This window comes from Pteronotus mesoamericanus, unplaced genomic scaffold (genome assembly GCF_021234165.1).
Source record: "Pteronotus mesoamericanus isolate MK-2021 breed Mesoamerican mustached bat unplaced genomic scaffold, CSHL_Meso_final scaffold_409, whole genome shotgun sequence".
In the NCBI taxonomy this organism is placed as follows: domain Eukaryota; kingdom Metazoa; phylum Chordata; class Mammalia; order Chiroptera; family Mormoopidae; genus Pteronotus; species Pteronotus mesoamericanus.
In genome coordinates, this window is record NW_026555316.1 from 1,096,001 (window position 1) to 1,115,538 (window position 19,538).

The 19,538-nt window shown below is 57.0% G+C and overlaps 2 protein-coding genes across 3 annotated transcripts; one reads left to right on the plus strand and one right to left on the minus strand.

The window, feature by feature from the left end:
• Positions 1-1,020: 1,020 nt before the first annotated feature.
• Positions 1,021-5,763, minus strand: LOC129086765 (GTPase IMAP family member 1-like). Of its 2 annotated transcripts, XM_054593460.1 has the most exons (3): positions 5,669-5,763; positions 3,434-3,482; positions 1,021-2,397 (listed from the first exon to the last, which is right to left on the minus strand). In XM_054593460.1, the coding sequence occupies exons 2-3, from the start codon at positions 3,474-3,476 to the stop codon at positions 1,643-1,645; spliced, it is 798 nt and encodes a 265-aa protein (XP_054449435.1). In that variant the 5' UTR covers positions 3,477-3,482; positions 5,669-5,763; the 3' UTR covers positions 1,021-1,642. The 2 variants fall into 2 exon arrangements, with proteins under 2 accessions (XP_054449435.1, XP_054449434.1); XM_054593459.1 differs by lacking the exon at positions 5,669-5,763 and having other exon boundaries at positions 3,434-3,512.
• An 8,087-nt stretch (positions 5,764-13,850) lies between these two features.
• LOC129086776 (GTPase IMAP family member 7-like) lies at positions 13,851-15,214 on the plus strand. Its single transcript, XM_054593480.1, has one exon. It carries the CDS (start codon positions 13,872-13,874, stop codon positions 14,757-14,759), a length of 888 nt encoding a protein of 295 aa, XP_054449455.1. The 5' UTR covers positions 13,851-13,871; the 3' UTR covers positions 14,760-15,214.
• Positions 15,215-19,538: the final 4,324 nt, after the last annotated feature.

Here is a 19,538-nt window from a genome sequence, read left to right on the forward strand (position 1 = left end):
TCTGCTCCTGGGGCCCCCGGGGCTCCTCCCCGCACTCCCAGCGGCTCAGCTGCTGTCCCTGGGGATCTCTGGGCTCCATCCCTCTGACCTTAGGCCAAGAATCAAACGTCACATTGCTCGCACCGGACTCTGCTTTTCTTTCTTTCTCCTTTGTTTCCCGGTGGCCTCCTCCTCTTTCAGCAACGTGACAATGGCAGACTTTTCCTGTTCGGTCCTTGGAAAAGGGTATTGAAAAGTGGACAAGACCAAAACCAAGACTGCGCCTCAGGGCCCCGCGGGGACCTGCGCGCAAGCCTGGGTGCAAAGGGACCTTGACAGCGGAAGTGCCGCGTGTCGGCCTCGGCGCTGGGTCCCCGGTTCGTGTCCGCAGTGGGTCCAGGCGGGGCTGCGGGCCTCTCGCGCCCCTACCTGCTCCGCCGTGGCCGGTTATCCCCCGCTTTGGCGTGTCTCTTCAGTGACCCGAGGGCATCAGTGACCTGGGACTCTGTCTGCGAAGGCACCGGCCCAGGGCGCTGTGGGCGCCCGGCAGGACCGGGGGAGCCTGGGTTTGGTGTGGTGGGGAGTCTCCGGGGACAGAGGGGCGGCGCGGGTGCAGAGGTCAGCGGGGCCGACCCGGCCCACCCACCGGGGCCCGGAGCTGAGCTGCCGGACCGCCTGGGGCAGAGGGGCTGGCGCTTCGCCCGCCAGTGCGTCCCCAGTGCTCGGCCCACCGAGGCCTGTCCGCCCTTAATCATGAGGTTGAATTAGAAGTTTCCAGACCTCTTAATTTTTTAGGCTTTACCCCCGAGTTGAAAAGCACACCCTCCCCCGTGAGCGTGCCAGCCAGTGAGCAAGGGCCCCGTGGAAGTGGATTTTCACAGGGTCTCAGCGGCTCCTCATGACTCGCGTCTCTAGTTTTAGTTTCCTTGGCCTTGTAGAAGCCTCTGCATTCGAGCTGCTAAGGGGACTGAGGGGTGACACAGGGGGTCGTCCCTGCTGCAACAGAGGGACAGTTCTCCAGTGTGTTCTCTTCCTGCGGGCACAACCCCCAGTGCATGTGTGCGCGCACGCGTGTCACTGCACTTGGGCACGTGTGTGGTTTTGCAGGTGGGGCTGGGGCTGACAGAGTAGTGTCCTCGTTCAATGCGGGGATCAGGCAGGGGAACCGACAGCTACAGAGGCTGACTTCCGACAACACAGCGTGAGCGCCCAGTGCATTTATTCATTCAGGGCCTGGTCAATGGGAACAAACGGGCGTGGACTGAGTCTCTGTGTTGGTTCCCGCCCGTGGCCCCGTGGGCAGATGGGGGCTGATTCCCTGACAGGGGACAGGAGCCTGAGGTCAGTAGAAGGCAGGCAAAAGGGGCGACAGTTATGTGGCTTAAGTAAGAAAGGAGCTCAGAGAGGGCCAGGTCACACGGGCACGTTCTGCGGGGAGACAGGCCCTGGCGGCGTTTTGCCCTTGATGTATCACTGCCAGGGGAGGGACACATAGAAAGCATGCGGACCCTGGAGGGACAGACACCAGGGAGGCGTGTGATGCTCAGCCGACGCGTCAACTTCATCTCTGCAGCCTGTCACTGAGGACCTCCGCTTGGCCTCAGGCCGGTGTCTGGCGAACACCAGCCAGAGAATGGCCAGGGAGCCCAGCAGCGGGGTCCGATCAGCTTCCCTGCCTGGCAGCCGGGAACAACCGCCTGAGCAAGCCCTGCTTCCGGCCCGCCAGCTTCTTGGTCACCTTGTCACTCTGCTTCTGTGGGTTTGTGGCCAGCTTCTGCGCCAGGCGATACACCTTGTTGGTGAAGTGTTTGCCAGAGTGGTCGCTCACCAGGCGCTCCACCATCTGCAGCAGCTCCTGCACCTGGGCTTCCTGCTCCGCGCCCACCGCCCTGTTGTTGAAGGCGCACACGTGGCCCCCGCACTTGGCCACCAGCCGGCGCAGCGCGCGGTTGTCCGTGTCACGCACGTACTCCTGCAGCGAGCCGCCCGCCAGGTCCTCCTTGCGCGTGAACAGCACCACGGTGCGCGCCAACACACGGCGCCCGAACAGTTTCTTCAGTGCCCTCAGGGCCTCCTGGTCCTGCGCCGTGAAGCGGCCCAGCTGAGTCACCAGGACCACCGCGTGGGGCCCGGGTGCCGACAGCAGGTAGCAGCGTGTCCGCTCCTTGCACCCCGGGTCTGTCTTGGCGACCCGGGGGCTGAAAAGGTCCGGGGTGTCCATGACTTCCACGAGCCACTGACCCCACGTGCAGCTCCCCACCTCGCAGGTTCTGGTCACCGAGGTGGCTGCCAGCCTGGAGAGGAAGCGTCTCTCGCCCAGGATGCTGTTCCCAGTGGCGCTCTTGCCTGTCCCTGACCTCCCGGCCAGGATCAGCCTCAGCCGGCGCTCCTGCAGGACCTGCGTGGCGTCCTTGGAACCTGGAGGACAGGGGTCTGTGAGCTTCCAAACCCATAAGCACCTAAGTACCTTGGTTACCTGCCCCCACCCACCCCCCCCGAGGCCTTTAACCAAAGGAGAACCACCATGTTTCAACTCTGCTTTTCCAGGCAAACCGTTATTGGGGTCGTTGGTCAGAGCCGTTTGACCCTGGGGGACCTTCACCATCTGCCCTGTCATCTCAGGTTCTCCGTGTGCCCCTGCAGATGCTCAGCCCCGGGGTGGGCATTTCTCTCGAGGACGCCCCTTTACAGTCCAGGCTCCGCCTCGCCTGCTCTATCCTTGGTGGTCCCCACCGAGCACAGCCGTCCCCGTTGGGCAGCTTCAGCGGCCTCTGCCCTTCTCCTCCCAGATGCCACCCAGGGAAGAAGGGCAGGAGGGTGCAGTGGCCTGGGCGTGACGGGCTGTGTGGGGTCCCAGACACCTCGGGATTGACTCACAGTCCCGCCATAAGCCAGCGGTGCCACCCGGGAAGTTCCCTCATCTAGGTGCTAATTAAACCTTAGAGCAAAATGGGGAGTAATAGCGTGGTGTCGTTTCCTCCTGGGGGTGTTGGGAGGATGAGATCAGATCCCTTCTTTCCTTCCTTCTTCCTTCTCTCGCTCCTCCTCCCTGCTCCTCCCGCCCCTCCCTCTGAAACCTGTTGCCTACCAGTAAGACACCTGTTCCCCCCCCTCCCCTGCATCCTGGGTCTCTAAGGCTCTTACCTGATGAATCCCCCCTCTGGTGCCCGAGCTGATGCCCTCTGCACCCTCCTCCGTGGAGGTCAGAGTGGGCTGAGTGTCCTCATCTCACACTTTGGCCACGGAGGCCCCGGCCAGTCTAAGAGGTTAGTGCCCCCAGCTGGGCAGGGGCAGAGCCGCAGCCGCTGCGCACGCCTCAGGCCTCCTGCTGTTTGGCCCCGACACCTCGGGGAGCCCTTTGGGGCCTGTCTGCTCGGTCTGGAGCTCGCCCATTTACCTCATCTCCCAGAGCTCACCCCTGGGGGCGAGTTCGCAGTGCGAGACGCGCTCTTACCGTAGGCGCTTTCCTCATCTCTTGCTTTCTTCCGGCCTCCCATGCTCCGCTGAAAGAGTCCCAAACACAGTTGGTTCATCACATAGGTGTAACTACCTCCAAAGAGCTGGGGACAGCACCGTGACACAGTCTTGGGTCCCGCGTCCCCTGAACAACGGAGCTGAGGGACGAACTCCGGAAGGGCCCGGGCAGGGGCGGGGTGGTGCTGGGACAGGGTCTGCTGAGCTCGGTTGGTCTTTTCAGGGCCGTCAGATGCCACGGCCGAGGGGAGACGGGGACGGTGACTCAGGTCAGGGACAGAGCTTCAGGTGCCCTTTTCTCCCAGGTAGTTCTGCGTCGGGGACCAAAGCTGTGGCTACTACGTTTTCCCAGGAGGCTTTGGGAAACTGAGAACCCAAACAATGGCTCCGGGAGGGAAGCCCTTAGAGCGGTGGGCGCGGGAGACAAACCGGAAGAGAACTGGATTTGGGGTTTGGGAAACTGGAGAAGATATGTAGGTCCCGGGCGACCTGGAGAGCCTGTGACTCCGCGCTCCGGACTCAAATCCTAGTCCTGTCTACGTGTGTCTCCTGGGATCTGTGTCCAGGAGAGCCAGGGCCACGCCCATCCGGCTCCTGATGCCCCGCCTCCCAGGCTGAGGCTCCTCCCAATCACATGGTTGCAGCCAATCAGGCAACATTTAATAGAATCGGCCCTTCTACGATCACGGAAACCGGAGCACAGCGCACTGTGTGACCTCAGTGTCCTCTCCAGCCTCGTGACCAGGACCCCGTCACTGGGCTGCCCCCAGAGAGCAGATTCCAGGCCTTTCCAGCCGCCTGTGCCCTCACCACTGTGACCGTCCAGCGCTCCCCCCGCCCCCCCGCCCCCCCTCCCCCAACGCTGTCTGAGTCCTGTCCATCGTCCACTTCTAATTCCACCTGGTTACCGCAGGGACTGCGTTCTCTCCTGGTGGCACCTGCTAAGGAAAGGCCAAGGGGAATGTGGGCCGAATACCTCGTCTCTGGCCAAAGCACTTCGAGGACAGGCTGGCCTGGCCCTCAGCCCAAAGGCGATGGCGTTCCTGCAGGAACCCGCCCCCTCCCCCGCCCAGGCCACTCTAACATTCACACCGCCGCCTCCCGGCTGCCTGGAGGAGGATCCACACACTCCCGTGGGTGTCAACAGACCAGAGTGGGAGAAAGAGCCACAGATTCAGAGCAAAGACCAGGAATTTAGTGGCAGCAAAGCGTCCTGGTCCAAGATGGAGGTGGGAAGGCCCAGGGAAGTCCCAGGACCGAGGGCAGGCCCTTCAGAGCTTCCCGCAGCGTCTGCGGTGGGATTCAGAAAGTTCTCTGCGGTCCCAGGGAGCTGACACCTGGGTCACAGAACACACGCTGTCCTTGAAGGGTGGACAGCACCCAGGGTCCTGTGTCTGAAACCCCCAGGGCAGGTTTCTTCACCTCGCCCAGGGCTCCCTGAACCCCCTGGCTCTGGGCGCTATCCAGGGGATTCTGGGAGAGGCAACTTCTCAGCGGTGCCGGGGCGCAGACCCGCACTTTCAGAACAGCAGCAGCCCCGCTCCCCGCTGCGGGTGCTTCCCAGGCGCTCAGCCTGAGGCCCGAGTCTCTGGACCAGTCCCCCTGGTTCAGCCCCTCGTCCTGCTGGCAGTGGGGGCGGCGCTCAGCGGCTCCGCGCCCACATAGCCTGGCAGCTCCGGCTGGGGAGCAAGTGTCTAAGGGCAGAGGTGGGTCAAGGGGCGAAGACCGTGGTCATGACGTTGGCCTCCTCCTGCAAGACCCTGTGTGGACAACTCGGAGGAGAGCGGGCTGTGTTAGGTGGTTCAGCCCAGGTTCCCACAGAATTGTCACTTTGTCCCTTGTTCTGAGGTCAGACTGGCTTCCATGTGCTCAGAAGCCTGTCTGCTTGTGTGACTATGCAGGTGGGGAGAGAGCCTGCGCCTTCTAAGGGAGCCTCGGTCCCTGCAGGAGAGCCAGCCACCCCTCCCTCCTTGTTTGGGGGCCCTTGGGAGAGCGCCGGTCCCTGGGCCTGGGGGCCGGCGGAGCTGCTGCTGGGAGCCTGCCCTGTGTGGGACTCGGGGGTCCTGAGTCTCTCCTTCTAGGCCCCGCGCCGCTTCCCGCTGCCCCCTGGCCCCCTGGCCCTCAGGCGCTCACTCAGCGAGCCCCCTGCCCCCGCTGAGCCCTTCCCCACCCTCACAGCCGCTGCCCCTGAGGCTGCCTCCCTGGCTGGGCTCACCTTTCCTGCAGAGGAGGCTGCAGGCTGTGACTGGGCCCCAGAAGCCCCTGACCGACTGCTGTCCTCGGGTTGTGAGCACGCAGCAGGCTCTTCCTCCTCTTTGGCGGCGGGAGGAGAGTGTCCTGCCTCTCAGCCTCAGAGGGCAGGAAGCCCTGGGAGGCGGGGCAGAGGTGACAACTTAAAGAGACAGGAGCACTCCCTACTGAGGGAGTGAGTGGGGACGTGAAGTTTTCTACTGGAAACTTCATTCTCATTTTTGAACAGTGACTTTAGGGCCTGACTGCCCTCGTCAGACCCTCCCGCACAGAGTACAGAGTGGACGGACGAGAGCAGGCCTCTGGGTGTTCCCCCCGATCTTAGCGGGGGAGGCTTCAGTCTGTCCTCGCCCAGTGCAGCGCCAGTGGTGGCGTTTCTACAGGTGCCTTTCGCAGGTTGTGGAAGCTCCTGTCTCTTGCTAGAGGGTTGAGTGTTTGTTTGTTTTTTTGAAAGGGTGTTCAGTGCTGTCGAGTGCTTCTTCTAAATCTACTGAGATTGTCCTGTGTTTTTTCTTCTTCATTCTGTTGTTTTGATTTACTGCACTAATTGATTTCTGGATGTGAAGCCAGTTTTGCACTCCTGGGATAGATTTCCCTTAGTCGCAGGGTATATGCCTTTTTGAATAGCACTGGATTAGTTTTTTAGTATTTTGTTGAAGGTTTTTCTGTCCATATGCATAGCAGATACATTTCTGTAGTTATATATCATCAGGGAACCCATCTGGGCCTGGGTTTTTCCTGATAGGTAATAATTTTTATTAGTAATTTAATCTTTGTATGTATTATAGGTCTATTTAGATGTTCTATTTTTTTTTCTTGAGTCAATTTTAGTTTATGAATTTTTCGATTTCATCTATGCTTTCTAATTTGGGGGGGCATAAAATTGTTTGCGACGTGTCCTTATAATTGTTATATTTTGATAAACTCGGTAACACTGTCCCCACTTTTATTCCTGATTTAGTAATTCTCTATGTTTTTAGCTAAAACGGTCTAAAGATTTGTCAATTTGTTGGTATTTCCGGAGAACCTAGCTTTAGTTTTGTTGGTTTTCTGTAGTGTTTTTCTATTCTCTAGTTCATTAATTTCCACTCCAGTCTTTATTATGTTTTTCTTGTGATTCCTTAGGTATACGTTGCTGCCTCAATCACTACTTAAAGCAGAATAGTAGGGTATTGGTTCGAGCTCATTATTGTCTATTCAGTGTAGCTACATGCATGTTTCCACCTATGCATTTTCCTCTAAGTGTTGTTTTAGGTACTCCTCATAGATTTTGTTATGTTGCTTTTTCATTTTCATTCATCTCAAATATTTATAATTTCCTTTCTGATATCTTTTTGGCACATAACGTGCTGTCAATAAAGAGTAAATGAAAAGTCTGTTTCATCTGGCTTTTTGTTCCTGTTGGTTCAGACTTTGATTGTTCTATTTGCCTGAACTTTTGCATTCAGCCTTAATCCGGTTTCACGCGCTAGCCCTCTGGCCAGCCCCCGGGAACAAACCAACACCAGGGTACGAGGTCCTGGTAACAAGGCCACGGGTCAATGTCAAAGCTTATGTTTTCATTGAAGTCCTACTCACAATGTGCTCTGACTTTATCTTACATCATAGCCACTGAGACTGGAGTGAGGAGCAGGCCGGAGGGATGAGAACCGCTACCCGCCTGCCCCTGTTGGAAGGCGCCACGCTCTCTGGGGTCCCAGGGCAGAGGGGTGGCGTCCGCTGGGCCTCCGCATCCGCCCAGAATGGAATCTCCTTCGAGGGGAGCTGAAGGTGTGTTGGGGAAGGAGAAAGTCATGGCTCAACTACTATGCACATTCTCACCCCTCTTACTAAGATTCAGCAGAGTTAAAAAAATTAACGTTTCTGCACTTGCTATATGGCCTTAGGACAACTTTTAGAGACTTTAATGGAACGACATTCACCAGTGACCACTGTCCCACCAGCAAGGAGTCCGCAGGGCGCCTCGCCGTGGCCTCTGCCAGAGGAAACCCTGTGAGCGGTTTTAGACCCAAGGCGGCTGCACGCAGGCCCCTCCCTTCCTTCCTGCTGAGAGCAGAGATTTGGCCTCGCTTAACTGCCCCTTCTTGTTGTTCTGTTGTGGTGTGGAATGAGACGTCGCTAAGTGGGGAGCTCGGGGACAGCTGCCATTGTCTTCCAGGTCGCCATCTTCTCCTGCAGTCCCTGGCTTTCCACCTGATGCAGACGTTGGACCTGCAGCGGATCGCGGAAATGCTGGTGTCTCCTTACATTCCCAGAGTCCTTCACGGTGGCGCACAGCTCAGACCCCGTCCTTTAATGCTCCTGTGACATTGCCTCAGGACCATGAACATTCAGAAACAAAGAGGCCACTCAGCTGCTATGGACCCTGAACTGCGAGAGCTTCAGTGTCAGCAGGGGAAAGGCAGCCACGCCCAGCAGCACCCGTCCCGGTGCAGAGCAGAGCGCGCGCTGCGGGCTCACGTCCAGGCCGCAGCGCTGGGTGTGGCGCCTGCTCCGCGCGAGGACCTGGTGCGGGTTCGGAGGCGCCCGGGAAAGTCCCGCGCCCCGTCCTCAGGGCGGCGCCAGCTGGGAGGGTCCGAGCGGGTCCCGGGCCCAGGTTAGGGCGGGGTCCGCGGGAAGGGCGCCCCTGGCCCAGCCTGTGTCCTGTCGCCCCTCTGAACACACAGCAGGTGCAAATAAGACGCATGGCCCTGTCACCGAGCCTCCCTGGCCTGTGTGGTGACCACAGCCTTCGCGATGAGCCACACAGCCGAGCAGGACCTGGGGCAGGAAAGGGCTGCGGCTGGGGCAGGGCGGAGGCTTTCCTGTGCACAAGGGAGTTTACCGGCAATCGTCCTGCCGCTGATTTCTTTGAAACAGAGGGGTTATGAGAAACAACAAGACTTCTTCTGCTGTATATGCTGGGAAATACATGGAAATTGTCCCTTCATTCCTTGTTCCAGCTGTTACAGGCCATGCGTCGTGCGTAATGAAGCACTTCAGACCATCGGTGGTCTCTGGCCACGGAGCGCAGATGATTAGAGCAGCACCCACTTCCTGGTGCGGACACCGACCCACTGAAATAAATACTCCACGTTATTTACTTTTCTTTTGTATCTTTGTCCTTTTCATTGACTTTACTGGGGGTGCCTTTGGTTAACAAAATGGAACACGTACCAGGTGCCCAACCCCACACTCCTCATCGAGACCCTGTACTGTGTGTCGGCCTCCGCAAGCCGGGCCTCCTCCAGAACCATTGACTGGCCCCGCCATCCCCCGCCCGGGGCCACCACCAGGCTGTTGTGTGTGTCCATGAGTTTTTCCTCGAGAGCTCGCCCCAACGCCCCCACTCCCCCTGCCCTGCCCGCTCTCAGTCTGCTCTCCGGTGAAAGGACCTCATTTTATGCTTGACAATGGGAGCTGCAGAGAGGTTCCCTTACCCACGTGCAGTAGGTGACATACTCCCCCCACCCCGAAGAAAGCCGCGCCCGCATCCCCAGAAGCGGTGAATGTCGCCTTATTGCTAAGGGGTCTTTGCAGACGCGGTTCCTTCAAGACAGGGCGATGGGGAGAGTGTCCTGGGTGCTGTGAGCGGGTCCCGCACGGAACCGCAGGGGCCTCAGAGGACGGAGGCAGGACGGTGACAGGAGGAAGGAGGCCCTGTGGCGTCGGCAGCAGAGGCAGGGGTGGCGCGGTCAGAAGCCAAGGAATTCTGGCAGCTTCTAGAAGCGGGAGAGGCAAGAAGGACGCCCCCTGGAGCCTGCGGAAAGGCCAGCCCCGAGGATGCCCGCAGGTGATCTCCACGGGCCTATGAGCAGGCGCCTGGCCTGCAGGGCTCCGGGAGGAGGCATCCTTGGCCTCAGGCCGCGAGGCTGCTGGTCCTTGGTCATGGCGGCCGCGGGCGTCGGGCGCACCCAGGCTGGCCGCTCGTTCGTGGGAGAGTCGGGACAGGGGGGAGGGGCCCTTCCTTTCAGCTCCTGTCGGTCTTTCCGTGATGTCAAGGGGGGTCTGAGCTTTGGATTGTCTGGATGACAGCAGCGGAAAAGATCCTGAGCTCCACGAGGCGGGCCCCGAGAAAATCTAAAGAAATGTTTCTAAAACCCCCACCTTTGAAAAATTCATATACATCCGTGTGTGTGTGTGTGATGCAAAGAATGAACGGGAAAAAGAACGAAAGGGAATGAAGCAAAGGAAGCCGTGGCTTTCCCCGCAGTCACGTCCTTGCTCCTGACCGTGTGGCGGGAGCCGCGTCCGGGGAGCGGGCAGAGCACCTTCAGGAGCTGCGGGTGGGGACCCGCTGGGGGGCAGGAGGGTCACGGCAGACCTGGACGTGGACAGGACCCCCCGGGACGAGGAGCGTGGCCACGTGGACAGTCAGGAGAGAGGTATCGCGGGTGTCCTAGAGGGAGGTGCCCCCACCCCCGATGTCGTGGACCGGATGGGGCTGCCAAGGTCCAGGGCCCCTCCGGGCCACTGGCCTCAAGGCCGTTCCCGTCCCGGACCCGCGTCCTCTCCCTGCAGCTCCTGTGGATCCTCTCATCCTCCTCCCCCCTCCCTTTGGGGACCTGCGCGTCGCACCTGCGCGTCACACCTGCAGACGCAAGGCGGCTCCCGGCAGGACGAGGCTCAAGCGGGGACCGTGGAGGGTGACCAGAGACGGGGCCGTGGGGGGATACTCTGAGCAGGAGGTGTGGTCCCGGCTCACACACGTGCAGCCCGGTCAGGGCGGCCCCCTGTACGGCTGCCCAGGGCCCTGTGCTTAGGGGCCCCTCACGGGGGTCTGTGCTCTGTCAACGGCATCTTGAAAATCTTCATGATTTTTTGAAAAAACAGCCTGGATTTTTCCTTTTGTGCCAGACCTTGTGATTTCCATAGCTGGTCCTGGCCTGCGTGTCTGCAGGACATCAGGAAACTCCCTGGGCCGTTCAAGGTGACCCCGGCCGTTAACACCAACAATGAGTCCAATGCTACGGACCCATGATATGGTCATGAACCCCCCCCTTCCAGAACTTGCTGCTTCCCTCCGTGGGTAGCCCCCCCACGGTCCCCTGCTTCCTGCCACATCCCGTCCTCTCACTGCCTGCCCGAAAGCTTAGGCACTGACCAATCCAATTTCTCAACCTAGGGCCCCCAAACACATAAGAACTCAATGCTGTACGGAGACGCCGCGGTCAGCTAGAGCAGCTTGTCCACCGTGGGAGCTTTGACAGCCTGCCTCTCTCTGAAACCTGTTCCCGAGCCCGATGCATCCGCCCGCTGGGTGGGTCTAGGACAGGTGCCCCGTCGGGGCCCGGGGTGGGGAAGGCGGGGGGGTTGGGAGAGACAGTTGCGCCCGCTCCCCGGGAGCGTCTTACTAGGCGGGTCCTGCGCACTCTCAAGCCGGCAGGGACCACGTGAAACCGCCCGGAGTCTGTGCGGTCACAGAAGACTTTTCTACAGATCCCCTCCCTCTCTCTGCGCCTTGGCCCCCAATAGTGAGGACTCCTTGGACTCTGCAGCTGGGTCTTGTCGATTTCTGAATGAGGAACGTGAGCCCCTCCTGACAGGCTGGACTCACAGCCCGCCTCCTACAATACCAGCAGCACCCGAGGGCGCCCCGGTCACCTGCCCGCCCGCCTTCTCCCAGAGTCCCCGCCGCCGCCCACAGCACAGGGAAGTGACCAGACGCTGGGCCTGGCTCTCCAGGCCAGACTTGGGTCATTTGATGCGGGCCTTTCGCATCCACCGCTATCACCCACAATGCTGAACATAGTTTTGGAAGTTTTGGCGCAAGAGCCGGCCCGTGGAGCCGAGGTTTGAACTTGGCAAAACTGGAGCACCCAGCAAGCTACGGGCCGCTGGTTCTGTCTCTTTAAAGGCAAACAGCTCCTGCGCCGGCCCCGCCCGCCTCGGCTTCCTGGGTCTGTGGCCTGGGGAGCGGATCCCGCCCTCCCCACAGTGAGAGCAGAAGCAGCCACTGAAGGAGCTTCACTGGGGACGAGCAGGCACTGGTCAGCGGGTTGCACAGAAGGTGAGCCTGGCGGGGACGCGCCTGAGGGACAGAGCTGCGGGGACAGAAGGGCCCGGGCATGGGCGGGGGTGGTGGTGCTGGTCCCAGGAGGGACCAGGGACCGCGGCAACCCCACGGGGGGATGCGAGTGCTGTGAGAGGGCGGTGGGGGGGTAGGAAGGGGGGCAAGGGGCTGTGTTATCAGCAGAATGTCGTGTGCCTCATATGACAGGACTCGTATGTTGATGGGGGCGCCTTCAGGCGTGTGCTGGTGACAGACCATGATGCGCCTTCCTCCCCCCTGAGCGGAAACCAGTGTCCCCGGGGCAGGTGCTCAGGGCTGACGGCGATGTAGACACCACGCTGTCTAAATGCGTCTTTCCACTGCGAAGATCAGGATCCCAGGCCGGGTGGCGACCCCCCCTCCAGGGGTGGCCCGCGTCCCTGGTGGCAGAGGAATCAAGGACGCAGGGTCCGTCATTCAACAGAGAGGCCGGGGCCCCACCGTGTGCCGCGCGCGGTGAGGAGGGCGCGGAGGTGCGGGAGCAGCGCAGAGGAGCCCCCTGTTCTTGCCCTGCGCGGCTCCCCGGCAGGCCTCCGCCCTGGAGGGCGTGGGCGCCCCTCCCCGCCCGCCCCTCGTCCAGCTCTGACGGGTGGGGGTTTAGAGTCGGGGCCGAGGAGGAGCCCGGCAGAGGCCGCTGTGGGCCGCGGTCAGGAGGGAAGGCGGGCGTCAGGCTCACGTTCAATCGGGTGCCCGCTCTGCCCAGCAGCTGTCAGCGCGGTGACCTTGGGCAGGTGTCTCAGCATTTTTGAGCCACTTTAACGTGCTTATTTTAGTATCAAAGTATTTTTGAGAAACTGCCACAGTGTTTTGCATAGAGGCTGTACCAGTGCACATTCCCACCAGCAGTGGATGAGGGTTTCTTTTCCTCCACGCATTCACCACTTGTTACTACTTGTCCTGTGACAACAGCTACTCTCACAGGTGCAAGGTCGTACCTCAGGGTTTTGTTCTGCATTTCTCTCATTGCTGGTGAGGCTGAGCATCTTTCATGTATACTTGTATGCTGGCCTTTGAATATCTCCTTGGGAGAAGTATCTGTTCAGGACCTCTGCCCATCTTAAAAAAAAAAATTCACCCGAGGGTATATTTATTGATTTGAGAGAGACACACACACACACACACACACACACACACACACACACACAGACACACACACACACACACATCAGTGTGAGAGAGAAACATCCATCGGTTGCCTCCTATATGTGCTCCAACTGGGGATCGAACCCAGAATCGAGGTATGTGCCATGACCAGGGGTCTATCCCACCACCTTTTTGTTTCATTTTGTTTTGTTTTTTCATTTTTAAGTGCATTTTATTGATCATGCTCTTAGAGTGTCCACTTTTTCCCTTTACCCGCCTCTGCCCTGCTCCCCATCACGTGTCTCCTGGGAGGGCTACGCCTCCCTCCTTCCTCTCTTTCTTGGTCGTGCCGAATAATTTTATTTTTTGTGTGTGTAAATGCACTTTATAAACCATTATTTTTTATTTTAGAGAAATATGTATTAATTCTATTTTTAAGAAACGTTTTAAACATGAGTTGGTGTTTAGTCGGGTCCAACGTCTTTTCCGCATCTGGGTAGGTTTCTTCATCAACTGTTAATGGGATGTGTGGTAACAACCAGTTTTTTCATATTGGACCATCCTCGTATTTCTGAACTAAATCCCATTTAATTGTGTGTATTACTTTTTTAGTGTCTAATCATTTAGTTAGTATTTTTTGTATTCCTCTTTCCACATGAGACACATCTGTAGCTTTATTTGTTGGTGAAATCTCGGTTAGCCTTTGGGATCAGTATTACACTTGATCCACAGGAAGCGTGGAAACCCTTCCTTCCTTCCTTTGTGTGATCAGGAGCAGCTCATGGAGCCCCGAGCGAGCAGAGCTGTGAGGTGCAGGCGCGCTGCCCGGGGAAGGCACCTGGAGGCGGTGCTCCTTTGTGGGAAAACTACTGTTTTATTCCCTCCATCGTAATTGACCTGTGTCATCTCTCTGTTGTTCCTGGGGTCAGTATGAATAACCGACTAGTACAAATTCTCAAGGAGAAAAAGAGGGTTGGGAACGGACTCCACTTACCCAAGTTGACCCTCCCCTCTCCTTCCCTTTCTTAGGGCCTTGTGGGAACCTGCACCCAGCATGGCCGGCCTTCAGGCCAACGCTCTGAGGATTGTTCTGGTGGGAAGAACCGGATGTGGGAAAAGTGCAACAGCAAACACCATCCTTGGGAAAAAGGAGTTTGATTCTAGAATTAGCGCCATGTCTGTTACCAAGAGCTGTGGGAAAGCATCGCGGGCCTGGAAGGGGAGGGATCTTGTTGTCGTGGACACCCCAGGGCTCTTTGACACCAAGGTGTCACTGGAGACCACCTGTGAGGAAATCGCTAAGTGTGTCCTGTACTCCTGCCCCGGGCCTCACGCCATCATCCTCATACTACAGCTGGGCCGCTTCACGGATGAAGAGCACAGTACAGTTGAATTGATCAAGGCCATCTTTGGGGAGCGCGCCATGAAGCACATGATTGTCTTGTTCACTCGCAAAGATATGTTGGAGAAGGATCAGAAGCTGAGTGACTTTATAAAAGAGTCAGAAGAACGCCTACAAACCATTATCAAGGAGAGTGGGAATCGCCATTGCACCTTCAATAACGAAAGTTTAGACGAAGCTGAGAAGGAAGCTCAAGTGCAGGAGCTGGTGCAGCTGATCGAGGCAATGGTGCGGGAGAACGGAGGGGCTCACTTCTCTGATCCCATCTATGAGGACATAGCGGAAAAGCAGAGACGTCTGGAAGAGGCCTTGGAGAAAATCTATGCTGAGAAATCAAAAACGGAAAAACTAGTAAAAGAGCTATATGCTCAGCAAAAAATATCGAAGCAAGAAATGGAGAAACAAATGATGTCCCTGAAGGAGAAATATGATGAACAAAGTGAAACTACAAAGGAAGAAGGTGAAAAATATATATTTACAAGAATTTTCAGTATGATTTTGAAAGCACTTTTGAATTTGAAGCATACGATTTGGAAATAATGCAAATTTAATTTTTCTTCTTAATTTACTATGATTTGTATCAGTGTGGCAGAATGTATATTCCAAAGATGGCTGTCGCGATTTCTTCTATCCCACCTGTTTTCTTGAAGTCAGAACTGTTACTCCTTCTGCTGAGCTGCGGGGACTGTGTCCCCACCTTGAAATTCCATGGCCTCTGTGACTGCTTGGATAAGTAGTGGGTGGTGAGACTTCTGAAGTTAGACAGGGACAATCCGCCCTGCTCTCTGGGGTACACGCCCTCGGAACGTGGCCGCCATGCCGTGAGGAAGCCCGCGTTGCCCATCGAGACGCCCATGAAGAGGACGTGAGTCCTGCCCGCCCCCGGCTGCTCTCCCTTCTGCCCGTGTGGCCCCAGGGCAGTGGGCTCTCCAGCTGCCAGTGGAACCACCTCAGAGGACGCTGCAGAGAGCAAGGACAGGCCATCCCCACCGCATCCCACCTAGACTGCAGATTCACGAGAAAAATAAACGATGTTGTGTCCAACCGCTCAGCTTTGGGCTGGTGTGTTGGGCGGCGGTAGCTCCCCAGGGCATCCTCCCAGCTCAGGCCCCACCATCCCGCAGCGCCCGCACATTTGGGAAGGTACGAAGTGGGCGCAGTCAGGACACAGTACACTATGTAGAGTTCAAAACTCAATTTAAGAGAATCTAACAGGAAATCCTTTTTGTGTCAGGTGTCAGCCCCTCTGCTGAGGCTCATTTTTCCCGTCTGCGTCCACGAGCCTGCGGTCAGTGAATGCGCAGGCGCCGCCCCCCACCCAGCAAGGGGGTTCTGAGGTCCCCGGACGCCTGGAAGGCGCCAAATCCCCGTATTGCTGTTCTCCCGTTTCTTTTCAAGGCACCATCCTAACGTGAAGTTCCCCTGACTATAACTCAAAAATATCTTCTGGGCGAAATGCTTCTCCTTTGCCTCTGCAGACCCCCACATTGCCCCCCCCCCCCCAGCGCTCTGCCCCCGGAGGATGCTCTACGCGGGTCACATTGTTACCGAACTCAAGGGTTCGCCACTTGGGGTGTTCTGCTCAGGGGCGAGACGTGGTTGTCACATGGTGGTACCTACGCACAGTAAGCGAAGGAGACGGGGATTCACACCCGCAGGGCTCTCTCCGGGAAGGGAGGCCGAGCCGTGGCCCACGTACACGAACGGCTCAGTCGCACAGTTGCAGTTGGCGGCGCTCACCTGGTTGAGTTCTTGCCAAGCGCGTCCTGCTCGCAGCTGGTCTGCAAACGCTGCGCTGCACTCTGCACTTGAACATTTAGCCAGAAGAGCTCAGAGTGGCAGCGGCCCCGTCCCGGAGGCCCCGCCCTGTCCGACCACGTCAGCGGGGTTCCTGGCTCTCGGAGTCCTGCTCGGCGTCTGCCGATGGCGAGTGTGGGCAGGACCCTCTTCGGGGTAGAAAGGCAAGTTGGGGTATTGTCCTGCTGCCTCCCTCCCTGCCAGGTCACCTCTGACCTGCTGCCACCTGGTGCGGAAGGTCACACCTCCTCTACCCACCCCGCTTCTGGGGCCCAGCTCTCCTTCACCCCAGGGTTAGGGTGTCATTTCCTCACTGTTACCAGCAATGTCCCTTGTCACTTGCAAACCCTGTGTCCCCTGCTTGTAGGAAACCCCTGCACTTGGCTCTCTGACAAGTATCTCATTAGAGGGATGGATCGACCTTAGCGACACCCACAGACTTTTCTCTTTCCCATGTACCCTGATCTCTATTATTGTATTGAAAACAAAAAAATCCCTCCAGTGATTTCCGACACCAGAAACGTTTCTCCTGGGAGCTGAACTCTCTGTCGTTACCCAAGCAGAACGCTCTGCGTTCACGCCTGGGGAGTCTGCTGAGGTCTCACCATTACAAAATCACACGAGGGTTCCGGTCACACCCTGAGGGATCCGAGCCCCGGCCCGGGGGACTTGCCACGTCAGTGGTTTGGGTCATGGGGTTCTGGGTAGAGAAGCTTGTCCCTGGTTCTGGGAATTGCTGTCCTTACCTGTGTTTTCTCCCGCGTGGCACAGCATTGTGGCTGTGGCAGCTGAGAGAGCAGCCACCAAACCAGCCACCTCCGAGCTCAGGAAGCCCCTTGCTGCCCTGCCTGGGCCCACTGCAGAGCAGGAGGGGTGGTCGCCAGAAGCGAGTGTGGGTGACAGACGGGAGGTGGGGCTCAGCCCGGCACCTCTTCCTAGACGCTACCGTGTCGCACCGTGCGGGGCAGAGGAGCTGTGACGGGGTGGGCCCGGCCAGGCGGCGGCTGGCGGGGCGGCCGCTGCAGAGCAGGACGCAGCGTGGAACTGCCCCGACGGAGGGCGTGAGGGAGGGAGGAGCCGCGCGTGGGAGAGGCAGAGCTTTGGCAGTCACTCCTCTGTGTCCTCTACTTGTCACACGTGCAAGTAGACCTTTTCCTGCCACCAAGGCTTGCGTTCCTTTGTCTCAGACACGGGACCCCCCGATCCCACTGTGTCTGTTACTCTGGGGAGGGCATGGGGCAGGCGTCACCTCCAGTTGACCTGAATGCTGGACCTAGGCTGCTCCCTGCCCCCAACCCATACTTGGAATGTGCATCCAGCTGGCCCCGTTTCTTTCCAGGAGCTGCCTCACAGACACAGCTGTGAGATAGTGACTTTTTGTTGAGACCATCCGGGTGGTGTAAGTGACTCAGCTCAGGTGAGGAGTATATACACTCTTTCCAGATCTGGCAGGGGCACAAAATATTTGTTTTGGGGCCACTTACGACAAGCCTTGTGGGTCAGTTCCCTGCCTAATTAAAAAGTGCCACCTCCCCATCAGATGTGGTCAGCAGCTTCCTAGGGTCTTTCCCAGCTTCACATGAGGACCTGTGTCACATTACTCCCAGAAGGTGAACTACTGACCTGTGCTTCTAGAAGAGCAGTCTCATCTCTGTTTGTAAACAGAGATGAAAAATGGAGCGCCTACCGCGACAGTTCTCAAGTTTCTTCTTCCTGTTAAAAAGCTTCTTGAGAAAAAAAATCTAGATGGCGGAGGAGTGAATAGCTCACACTGACCTCCTCCCAGGACCAATTTGGAATTACGACTAAATTGTGGAGAAATCACCTGGAACAAACAACTGCACAATAGTGAGAGAGGAGCCTTATGACCTTGGACAGGCAGAAGAATCAGCTTTAGCACAACCTAACTGGTAAAGAGTGTGGTAGAGACTTGGGAAGACAGGCGGGGTGCCCACTGCGGCAGCACCAGAAGGTAATTGAAATGGCCAGTTGGATCCCCCTGAGAAGAGCGTGGTCTAAACCATTCCTGGGGATCTCCAGCCTACAGCACCAGAGCCCAAAAAGTACAGAGATAACAGCTAGCTGTGAAAAGCGGCAGAGTTGCCCTCTGCCAGAGACTGGTGGCTGGAGATGCAAAGAGCCATTTAAACAGCCAACACGTAAATTTTTACTTGCAGTCACTTACCCTGGTCTCCAGTAAAGGTGGGGGTACAGTGGGCTAGAGAGGCCTGAGGAGAGACTGGGGAAGGAGGCTTAGGGGGAGAACTGAGAGAGGAGCCAGCAGAATCCCGGTGCTGACTCAACCCCATATGGCAGCAGCCATCTTGCTCAGGCAGACCATTCCCCTGAGCAGCAACAGTATCAGAGGACACAACAGCCCCGCCCCTAGGAGGGACTCAGCCCTGGGCCCGATGATCCTAAAGCCTGAGAGCTGAGTACAGAGTGGCAGCCACATATAGTAGATCCCTGAGTAAAGGGGGTGCAGAGTGGTCTAGAGACACTTGGGGAGAGACTGGTGACAGAGGCTTTGGGGAGAGAACAGAGAGAGTAGCCAGTGGGATCTTGGTGCTGACTCATCCCCTATCCAGCAGCAGCCATCTGGCTCAGGCAGACCATTCCCTTGAGTGGCAGCAGCGTGAGGGGACACAATAACCCTGCCCCCCCAGGAGGGACTCTGCCTCGCCCTGTGGTGTCTAAGCCTGACTGTTGAGTGCAGAGTGACTCGATTAACAGCTGAAGGAGACAGCCACAGACAGTAGATTCCTGGAAGTCTTGAACAGACTGCATAAGATCGGACAGGGTCAACATCTGACACTATCAGAGGCAGATTCTGAAAGAAAAAAACAGCGGTCTCCTACCATAGAAGTTCATACCACAAAGTCAGGAAATCAAGACAGATCAACTTAAGAAGCAGAAGCCAAAAAGAAGAGTCTCACTTCTTATAAAATGGGGAAGACAAAGAAACACCGCCAAGTTTAAGGGAAAGGAGGAATCCCCAGAAAGAGAACTAAAGGAAAGAGAGGCAACTAAACTATCAGATACTGAGTTCAAAATGATGGTTCTAAGGACGCTCAATGAGCTCAGTCAGCTCAGAGAGAATTACAAAAAACTACAGGGAAGCTACGAGGAACTTACTGCAAACTATATCAGCATGAAAAAGGACATAGAAACTATCAATAAGGGACAAGAGGAAATGAAGAATACAATTTCTGAATTGAAGAACACAGTAGAAGGAACCAAAAGCAGGCTAGATGAGGCAGAGGAACCAATCAGCAAGTTGGAGGATAAGGTAAATAAAAGCTCCTAAAAAGAGCAAGGAAATGAAAAAAAACTAAAGAAGAATGAAAAGGCACTTACAGAAATGCAGGACAACCTGAAACATAATAACATTCATATAACAGGGATACCAGAAGAAGAAGAGGAGGAGGAAGGGATAGAGAACTTGTTTGAAAAAGTAATGCTGGAAAACTTCCCTAATTTGATGAGAGAAAAAGTCACACGAGTCCAGGAAGTACAGAGGGT